The 11294-nt window shown below is 34.6% G+C and overlaps 1 protein-coding gene across 1 annotated transcript; it reads left to right on the top strand.

Moving 5' to 3' along the window:
* The first annotated feature begins 3226 nt into the window (after positions 1 to 3226).
* LOC113756764 (putative disease resistance protein RGA3) lies at positions 3227 to 5774 on the top strand. Its single transcript, XM_027300302.1, has 2 exons — positions 3227 to 5641; positions 5745 to 5774. Exons 1-2 carry the CDS (start codon positions 3227 to 3229, stop codon positions 5772 to 5774), a joined length of 2445 nt encoding a protein of 814 aa, XP_027156103.1.
* Positions 5775 to 11294: the final 5520 nt, after the last annotated feature.

Here is an 11294-nt window from a genome sequence, read left to right as displayed (position 1 = left end):
CAAAATTCCCAACCTTTTTCCTTTCTTTTGCTGGAAAAAATGCAACAATTTTTTTTTTTTGAAAAAAGGACTGAAATGCACTGTCAAGTTAGAAGTGCAGAAAGTGCACTTCATTTATAAGTTTTGTGGAGCCAAGAATTTTAGAAGAAGATAAGGCCCATACACAAAGTTACAAAAGAACACAATGGAGAGATACAGAAACAGAATTGTATCAAGAAAGGGGGTGAGCTGAACGTGAAAGCTTAAAATTATCACCCATCGCCTAAATAGTGTATATTTTTGCAGAAAAAAATGAAAATTTGATTTAAATAATTGTTTTCAAGGCTTTTCTGAAAACTATTATATTTTAGCACCTTTATTAATAAATAAATTCGTGAGATAAATAGGTAGTAGATTAACGTGTTCAAAATTTTATTGTGAAGCATGTTTATGAATACCATGACCTAGACAAATTTCTTATACTTTAAACGCATGTCACGACGAGGAATATAACTCGGTGATTTAGTACACATTTTTTATAGTCTTTTCATCCTTTGTCCACACGTTGTAAAGTTTTACTACATTAATATAACTTACTAGTCATCTACAGCTGGGATCAAAGAGTCAGCCGTGGATAGGAGAAAACAAATCCTACACTTGATCATTTATGAAAAAATAAAAATAAAAAGGTGAAGCAATTATTAAATATTTAATAAGACTTTCTTACTAGTGCCTGAAAGGCACTGATTCAGGCACCGGTTAATCAATTCCCACGTCTTTGATTTTGAAAAAGGTAAAATTAATCCAAATTCTTCTAAATGCAAGAAGATTGGAAAATAATTTGTGATTATAAGGATTAAAATCTTAAAGAACCCACTCAGTACCATTAAACAAACCTTAAAAATATCCTAAACTGACCTGAGTATTTGTCTCCAGTCTAAGATAACTCTCTTTGGAGATATGATAGGTAACGCGTTTTTACAACGGTCAAGTTGAGACCGTCCTTCTGAGTAAATGGATGCCTTTGAATCTGAAAGTTCAGAGCAGATAGTACTTAATAATTCAATAGACGAATTAGAGGTTTTTCAATTTCGCTTAAAATCTTGAGTAGTAGGTAGAGCAGTCTATTCCCAGGTATGGAATCCAATTACCAAATACCCCTTCCATTGCATATACTCGATGTAAGAAACATTTGGGGATCTACCGTCTCAATACCTTAGCCATAATAATTAAATAAAAGTTGGCTGGGAAGACCAAGTCGTCAAGACCAGCATGTTGGTGTAGCATGAAAACAAGTATATAACAATGTTGTAGGAGTGGTCCTAAGCAATGTTTTCAGAACCGGACCGGACCGGCCGGTTCAACCGGTTGGACCGCGAACCGAACAGGCCAACAGTCCGGTCTAGAGCTAAACCCGGAGAGTAGTCAAGAACCGCTGGAAACCGGATGACTCGGACGAACCGGAAAAACCCGCTTAGACTGTGAACCGGCGGTTTTTGAAACTTTTCAAAATGAATTTCCAAATTGTAGCCACCAAGAGTCGAACACCAGACCTTGTGTTTGTCGTAAGAAGCCCTTACCACTAAACCATAGGCAGCGAACATGATTATTTTGTGCAGATATCTACTTAAGTTATTAAATGAAAAACTAAAAACACCCAAAACCTAAGATACATCAAACTTATTTCTTTGTATATAAAACATATATATATATGCAAAGATAGTAATAATTGTTAGTATATGTATATATATAATAAATTAGGTGTATTAAATGTGTTAGGACAACCGTTAAAAAAATCCTTTAATAAAATAGCTTTTTCAAATTATTTTTTAAATTTTTGTAGAAAAATGTACGACAACGATTTAATATGTGTAGAATAAAAATAATCAAGAAATAAATTTGTGAAAAAATAAAAAATTTTAAAAAATGACAATCCAAACAAGATCTAATTTGGTAACTAAATTGAATTGTTTAGATAAGTTATTGTTTTCAAAAATTTTAATTACATCAGAAACACTTGTGCTTTACATCATAAATATATTGTTGGTATATCTATGTTTGTTAATGTACTCCCCTTGATTATTAATGTAATCCCCTTGATTTTTTAATTTGTGAAAATAAATAAAAATACTTAGACTTTTAATTTCAGTTACAATCTCACAATAAAATAATGGTTGAAATGCAATAATAGATAAAAAGATTGAGTAGGGATATTCTTGCTCAATTGACATTGTAGACAAGTATTTAGGAAAAAAATTGATAAGTAATTATTATTTTAAAAAATATTTATAATTACATTGTACACATTACATCATGACTCCTTGATTTTTTTTTTAATTTGTGTGAATAAACAAAATACTTAAAAATTTTAATTTCAATTACAATCTCAAAACAATATCGTAGGTAGTAACATTGAATAAGGATATTGTTACCTAACTGACTGGTAAATAAATATTAAATAAGGGAACATTGATAAATAATTGGGCGCTAATAACAATTTTCTAATGGACAAAAAATGTGAATATGGAGAATTTTTTTCTTTCCAATGAATATGGACTAAGTGAGAAAGTCAAATGGCCGAATTGAAAACACAAATTTGAAAAAAGTTAAAAAAGAATTATTTTTTTTAACCCAAATTATTTAATGCTACAACCACTCACTTTTATCTCATTTTTTGTTTCTTATCAAGTTTGCATTTCTATTTTCGATTCTCTTGACTTCCTTCGAACTCCAAACTTTCTTTTTTAAATTGCAATATCTAAATCCCAAAGGCATAAATTAAAATTTAAGTTTACAATGTCAAATCCTCATAGACGTGAATTTTGTATAATTTCAAAATATTGTGATATTTTTGGGATAGATTTAAGATTATTTTGGTAGATATAATTGAAATTGAAATGAAATTTATTTGTTTTAACTTATAATTTAAAAAATTTATTTTTGAAAATCCAAGTTATTCAAAAATAGTAAACTTTTCATCATATAAAGTTTTAAATTAGTCTATTGCATGTCTTATTTTGTGCATATATATATTTATATAAATTATTTTTAAAAAAATTCATTGAACCGAGGTTGAACCGGTCCGACCGTTTGAATCTCGACCCTTTCACTTCACCGGTTCAATTGACGGTCCGGGTTTTAAAACATTGGTCCTAAGTAACCAATCTGGTTGTCCGCCTTTGTATCAACCTTCTATTTGCAACCAAATATCCTTTCCAAATCATATTAGTAGTATTCTATCGTTGCAATGGCTGAATTGCTTGTTCCAAAGATAATAGGTGAATTGGGTGATGTTGCCGTGAAGCAGTTGGGGGCGAAGGTCAACTTGGTGATGGGGGTCGAAGAAGAGGTGGCAAATATCTCCTCTAAGTTGGCAACCATTGAAAAAGTGCTTCATGATGCAGAGAGACGAAGGCTGAAGGACAGAAGTGTTGGAATTTGGCTAGAAAAGCTCGAGGACATAACATATGAGATGGATGATGTGCTGGACGAATGGAACTTCAAGATTCACAGAGCAAAGAATGAGGGAACTAGTCAGAATGCCAGAATGCAGCCTACACTGCGGAACAAGGTTCGTTCCTTTATCCCATCCCTTTGTTCTTGTCTCAAACAAGTTCCTGTGCGTAGTGATATAGCTCAGAAAATAAAGAAAATAAATGAACAGCTAGAATTAACTTTGAAAGAGGCAGATCAATTCAAGTTTATTACAAGTGGGGGGATTCCTGATTCTCAAGATTTTCAGCGAATTATGACTACCTCAATCATAGACGAATTAGAGGTCTATGGTCGAGCAGCTGATATGGAGAAGGTTCTTGACCAAATTTTGTCCAAAAGTAGTAGTCAAGGAAGAGATGGGGTTCAAATTATCTCTGTTGTAGGGGCCGGGGGTAGTGGAAAGACCACACTTGCCCAGCTGCTCTTCAATATTGATAAAGTGAAGAACCACTTTGAACTTAGAAATTGGATCTGCATATCAGATCCTTTCGACCAGAAAAGGGTCGCGAAAGCTATCCTTGAGAATGCTGGAAAAAGTTCTCATGAAGCAGAGTTGGATCCGTTGATCCGACGTATAAAAGAAACTTTTTCCGGCAAGAGATTCCTGCTTGTCCTAGATGATGTTTGGACAGAGGACGACTCAAAGTGGAAACCTTTCAAAGACTCTCTTAAGGATGGGGCTCCCGGAAGTGTAATCTTGGTAACAACAAGGAGTCATAGAGTGGCCACAGTGGTGGGATCGACTGATACTCACGACCTAGGCATGATCTCTCACTCTGATTGTTGGTTAATAATGCAAAAGATAGCGCTTGCCAGAAAATCAGGGGACTTATGCAAGAAGGTGGAAAGAATTGGGCAGAAAATTGCAGAAAAGTGCAAGGGGTTGCCACTTGCAGCAAAGACTATGGGAAGCTTGTTACGGTTCAAAGATACCGTACAGCAGTGGCAGAATGTTTTGGACAGTGAGATATGGCAATTGGAGGAAGCAGCTGTGGACCTTTTCCCTCATTTGTATTTAAGCTATAACGAGTTGTCCCCGGAGCTGAAACGTTGCTTCTCATATTGTGCTGTCTTTCCCAAAGATGTTGGGATAAATGTAGAAGAACTTATTAGGCTGTGGATAGCACAAGGTTATGTTCGCCCAAGACGAAGAGGTGAGCGCTTGGAGCTGGTGGGCCGTGAGTACTTCAACAATTTGGCAATGCGTTCCTTTTTTCAAGGATTACAAAAATATGGTCATGAATATGGCGAGTGCATGATGCATGACATAGTGCATGATTTTGCACAATTTCTCACAAAAAATGAATGTCATGCACTTGATGGAATTGGAAGAAATTCATCTAGTGAAAGACCACGTCATCTAACAATTTTGGGAGGCACTGAGGAGGAGATGTTTAGTTCTCCAGTCGTTGATTTTGGAAGGCTCAGGAGCTTTTTTGCTTTTTCTGCAATTGGAATAGTAGTTCCCCAAAATATATTCTGCAGTTTGAAGCGCGTGAGGACTCTGACTTTAAGTCATTGTGAGCTAGCTGAAATCCCAGCAGCGACCGGATGTCTGATTCATCTTCGGCACTTGGACTTAAGTAGTAATCCTTTCGTGACACTGCCAGAAGCTATATGTGATCTATATTATCTGGAAACTTTGGATATCGGTTTTTGTGGAAAGGTTTCGTGCCTTCCTGAAAGGATTGAAGGCCTTGTACACTTGAGGCACCTTGAGAATGTCGCGACCCATGAATTACGTCAAATTCCACAAGGACTCAGGAAGCTGACGTCACTCTGTAGTTTGACTCGGTTCATTGTCAGGTGCAACTCTGATGATTTGGCAATTCTGAAGGACCTGAACCAGCTTGAAATATTGGGCATTAAAATTGAAGGAGAAGTAGATTTTGGGAGTGCGGAACTTGGCAAGAAAGTCAACACGCGTGACATGTATTTGCTCTTTAGCAATGGGACCCACTTTATAGAAACTCCAAGCTGCATTGAAACCATGGAACCACCTCCAAACTTGGAAAAACTTGAGCTAGATGGCAATCCAGGAGCCCAGTTACCAAGTTGGCTTGTGACGAAGTCTCACGCCGATAACTTGACAAGGCTAGTTATTGCTAGGGCCCGCAACATCTCATCCTTGCCTGCCTTGTGGAAGCTATCATCCCTAGAAGTGCTTGTGCTCGTGGAAACGGAAAAGCTAGAATGTTTGGGTAAGGAATTCTTCGGAGTTACAAAAGCACTACATGAGAATAGTCGCGATGCTCTTGATACATTGTCAGACTCCAAGTCATCATTCTCAGCTGAAGTAGTGGCATTTCCAAATTTGAGAACATTACATATTCGCCGCTTCCAAAATTGGACAAATTGGGAAGACTTAAGTGAAGATGATGAAGAAGTTGCTATCTCTATAATGCCATGTCTGGAGAAGCTAGAAATTAGTCAATGTACAAAGCTCGAGACTCTGCCACATCGCATCCTCGGCAAGATATCATCTCTCAAAAATTTGGATATTCGATGTTGCGACAAGTTGAGGGATCGTTACTCTGACAAAACAGGAGATGACTGGATAAAGATATCACACATTCCTCGAGTTGACATATCTGACAAATATTATTAATCTGCTCAGGTATTGTTATTCACACATATTTTTTATGTATCATCATCTTTGAAGTCAAATAATTACTATGTATAGAATTATAACAAACAAAGGCCTGCTTTGTAGAATATGATGTGCTTAATAATGAATCAAGGGTTGACAGAGCCATATGTATAATGAAAATATGAAATATTCATTAACAATTTAGAGTGGTTTTTTTTTTATTGAGAAGATGCAAGTCATTAACTAGTAAATACAACACTAAATTTCTAACAATATCTAACTGTAAACTCTTCAATTTGGAATTCCATTTACGTCTTGTCTTTTTATCCTTTTTTTTTTTTTGCTTTTGTCCTTTGTTTTCCAGATGATACTCATTGATGGCTCAAAATGAAGCTACAGCAGAAGACATTGAGGGATCAACCTCTACGTCAACTTTTCACTTGGATTCATGTAAAATTTCAAATAATTGTAAATATGGTTGAAGAGGCACATCCACTTGCTTTGTTCAAAATCATTTGTTGAAAGCGTATGTACCCTTACAAATTTCCAGATTGATTTTCAAGTGATTACACAACCAGTCTTTATTTCTTCAAATTATTATTGTCCTATTGTATGTAAGTTTGTGTAGATTTAATAAAAAAGAAAGTTTGTACTTCGTGCTTATCTATATATTGTATTATTGACAATCTATTATGAGTGCACCTATTTTATGGTATTATTTTAAAAATAACATAAATTCAAAATTGAAATTCAATAATACACATGAAGCATACATCCAAAACTGTTAGTAACAAAAAAAAATAACTACACTATGAATGTATAAAAAGTTAATCCTTATTCTAATGGTTAAAAGTTAACAAGTTGACAAATTATTCCCAAAGAAATTCCAAAACTTTCGTAATTGAAGTCACTATCTCTCAAGTAGACATTACCTGATCAAAAATTCCATCTCTAGAGAAACAAAATTGGTACTTCCCGTTCAGTTTCCAAAAAATCGAAATATGAATAATTCCCAAAGAAACAAAAGAACCTTGCCCAATGCTACTAGATTGCTACTTAAGTTACCACGCTTGACAAGAAACTGGCACTAGTTTCACCAAGAAGTTTGTTTACAAATTAACAAAAATCCCCACAAACATCAAATTAGAAACCAAAGTAGTGCATGAGAGTATAGAAGAAATTGTTTATAAGGTTTACAAAAATCCCAACAAACACTCCATGTAACCCAATGTACCCCACGACTGAATGCATGCAGGGAATTACAGCACAAAATCTTTGGAGTAAGGAATCCTACTCTGCCTGCTGAGAAGGGTTCAGAAGAGAAGAATTACAACAGTACAAAGCTCTAATGTTGGTCCACAGCACCTGCTTCCTAAAATTTCAGATGGTGTTCAAACAAAGAAGCCATTTGAATCTGCAATACAACTCAAACAAGGAAACAAAGACATTATTAGAGAGGAAAATGCAGATCAGGAACATTAAATTCTAAAATATGGTACAACTCATTATTTTGTCAGACCCAGGATACAAAATGAACATCATGCCACTAAATATGCTATGACAGCAAAAACAGACTCTTCCCGCAAGAGTTTCTTGCTCATAAGATGATGACATGAAGAAGGACAATATTACGAGTAACGATTAATCAGAATTTGATTTAGAAACCTACCATAAACTAGATACAACTCGGAACTAATAAAAGTTAGATATTTTAAAGTCCTGCGGAGAAACTCTAGTTGGGAAACCACCAGCATCACAGAGAGACCCACCAATGGTCGTTGATAAGGATTTATTTTACGTATTTTTAAGTGCATTTTATTAGTTAATTTGGTTTGATTATTTAGTTTTATAATTAAAATAACTAAGGTTTTGGTAAAAATATACATTTTTGGTAAAAGTGGCTAATATTGCATTTCTATTGATTTTAATAGTAAAAACTTCATTTTTATGCAGGAATGATGATTCAACCACCAAAGGATGTCAATTGAAGTGAAAAATAGAGATTTGGTGATGAATTCAAAGTGGTAAAAAGAAAAATGAAGTGAAAAACGTTTAAGTAAGGAAATGCAAGTCAAGACAGTTTTGACACTCTTCAGTATTTCGACTATATCTGAAGCTACACTGATCGGATTGAGGTGATCTTTATACCAATTTAAAGCTAAGAAAGAGATCTACATTTGGTATGAAGACATCAAAGTCCAATTCAGCTGTTTTCATAGTCCAAAAGTTGAAATACCGAAATTCAATCCAAAGTGGAAAACAGAGCTCTGACCAGTGTTTAGTATTTCGATCATATCTCAGGCTACAAAGCTCCGATTTGGATGATTCTTGAAGCATTAAAAATCTAACTCAAAGGGTTACAACTTTTGTGTTTTCCACAAAAGCCAGTTCGGCCTTTATGATAGAGAAAATCGCAGATAAAGTAAGGCCAAAGTGAATACGCGAGTACACAAAACGCGACTGTAAGCGCGTTTTGTGTAGGCTCGTTTTGTGTAGGCGCGTTTTCTGGCCGAAATTCTGCAATTTGTTCAGTCAATTCTCTTGTGTTCAGACTACTTTCCAGCTATAAGTTGCAAGTGAATTCGGTGCACATGCTTCAGAAGACAAAAAGAGCATACAATATGGCTTATTCCAAGTCAAAAGTCATTGTTTTTTACTTCCTTAACAAATGGAGAATTGAGAATCATTAGAGCAGAAATTTTGGACTAGAGAGGAGATTTTCATCAGCTTATATGCAGAGACATTTGGGAAGACAAGGGAGGATCATACGGGAGAAGCTTGGAGTCTGCAAAAATGTAGCTTTTCCATTCTCTTAGTGTTAGTTTAGCTTAGTATAGAGTAAGATAGTTCATCCATTCTTGTTATTAGCTAGATAAAGAAGAAGATAGAGGATGAAGAAGGCAAGGAAGAAAGCTTATGTGACAAGGGTTGTATTCCTTCCAAATCTTTATCTTTTGTACTTGATTCCAAGTTTAGTTAATATACAAGTTCTGGATTTTGTGTTTAATATGTGTTTCTAAAGTTTATGCCTTGGGTTTGGTTGAACTTTCTATAATTGTTAGTGTTTATTATTTGGTTATTTGATTGCTATGATTTGATCAAGTTATTTAGCACTTTGGCTCTATAAATCATGATTAATCTGGTACCATTGATTGTGATTAACTAAGGTATTGTTTCTGCAATGAAAATTGAGATTTAACACTAGTTTAAGAAGTGCTAAACATAGGGAGTACACTCACGAAAGTAGAGGTGCACCTATGTGGTTTTTAGTGATTCATTTCATGTAATTTCACTGAAGAAATGAACTTGTAGCTAATTTCATAACCATGAGAATAGGTATGGATTAGTTATAAGTATAATTGATTCACTACGAAAGTAGGATTCAAATGCATAAGGAAATTACACCATAACTAGCCTAGATGTAGTATTCAATGATCCAAATATAGCACTTGCATGAGTAGTTAGGGATACCATAACCTAAGGAGCTTTTATTTGTGTAATTTCAGTAGGTTAAATTTGTTATAATTCATTGATAGTCTAAATAATAGAGAAGCTTTAGTAATACCGGTAATTGTTCACTCTTCCCTGTGGGATCGACTCGATATATACCCTAAACTACTAGTTGACCTGTATACTTGCGGTGAACGGGTGTAATTCGATTTTTTAACTTGTACGTATGTAAAATACCTGTCAAGTTTTTGGCGCCGTTGTTGGGGAAGATTTGGCAATATCGGTGTGAAGAGCAACTTTATTAGTTTAGACATTTCATTAGTTATAGTCTTAATGTTATTTTCTGTTATTTTTGTGTTTTATGCGTGTATGTGTTTCATTACCTATTTTTCTTACTAATTTTGCTTTTGAGGTTGTTTAAAAGCAATTTTAGGTGATGAGAAGGGTAGGTCAATTTGGAGGACAATGCTTGAGAAATGGAAGTTTGGAAATAGATGGTTACCAACTGCAAAACTCCTTCAACAAAAGTAATCAAGAATTTACTGAATGTATGTCTTTTGAAGATGGTTTAAGGTGCTTAAAGGCTAAATTTGATATTATGATGCTACAAGTTCAAATGAACACAATTATGCATGAAATTGAGCAAGGGAGGAATGTTAATGTTTTTAATTCTTATCATGTGATTTGTGACTTGTGTGGAGGTTATCATGCTATTAACACATGTATGCAAGCACAAAATGTGGATTATTATGATGAATTAGAGCATTACAATCCTTATTTTGATCAATACAGTGCTAATTGGAGCAATTCTCTTTCTTATGGTTGGGAAAATCAATGTGCATATAGTGATTATTTATATTTTTATGATTACCAACCTGAAAGTGTCCAATATGAATCAAAACCATCTTAGGAGTTGGCAATAGAAAAGTTAGCTAATGCACCTCTATCTTGGGAGTTAGAAAGTGAACCATTAACTAATGATTCTAATGCATCTTGGGAGCTAGTTGTAGAAAATTTTTCTAATCAATTTGATTCAGCAATAGAAAAGCTAGCAAATGCAACTTTCGACCGTTTTGATAGGAGTTAAGAAAGAATAGATGAATTAGCTTTTCACTTTGATAGAATACATGAGCAATTGAATGCATTGTGTGAAGTTATTTCCTCTAATAATTTGCGAAATTATCCTAGCATGAATGGTGGGAATGTTGTATGTGAAAATGGGTTGCATTTTGATGAAAATGATGAATCTCGAGTGTGTTTTAATGAGCAAATATCCATTTCACAAGATAATATCTTTGGAACTAACTTTGAGCCTCAAGAGGTGAGTTTTAATGACTCATTTTTCACCCCTCTTGAGGAGTGCATTGAAAGTATAGATTCTAAGGGTATTGCTGCCCAAGATACTCTCATGGCATCCCCGTTGGTAAGTTCTCAAGTAGTGTATTTTCAAGGTAATATTTATGAAACACTTGGAATAGGTAAGCCACTTCCATCTCTCACACCATTAGAACATGTGATTTTTGCTATAAAGTCACATTTTAATGATCCACCACGACCTAAAATGGTGGATTATTCTTTAACCAAACCTCCTTGAAAAATGAGGTTCAATAGTCGAGCCAACGACTATAAATAAAAGCGCTTATTGGGAGGCAACCCAATGTTTTGGCTATTTATGTTATTTTGGTGTGATTTTATGTTTAAAGTATGTGTTTGAGTTATTTTGTTATTTTTCATTTGTAGGTATTGGAAATGGAAGCAAAAGTCACCAAATGAGGTTAAA

The sequence above is a fragment of the Coffea eugenioides genome, unplaced genomic scaffold (assembly GCF_003713205.1).
Source record: "Coffea eugenioides isolate CCC68of unplaced genomic scaffold, Ceug_1.0 ScVebR1_2476;HRSCAF=3508, whole genome shotgun sequence".
Classification (NCBI taxonomy): Eukaryota; Viridiplantae; Streptophyta; class Magnoliopsida; order Gentianales; family Rubiaceae; genus Coffea; species Coffea eugenioides.
The sequence above is the reverse complement of the archived record's forward strand: the minus strand, read 5'-3'. Positions and strand labels throughout refer to the sequence as shown.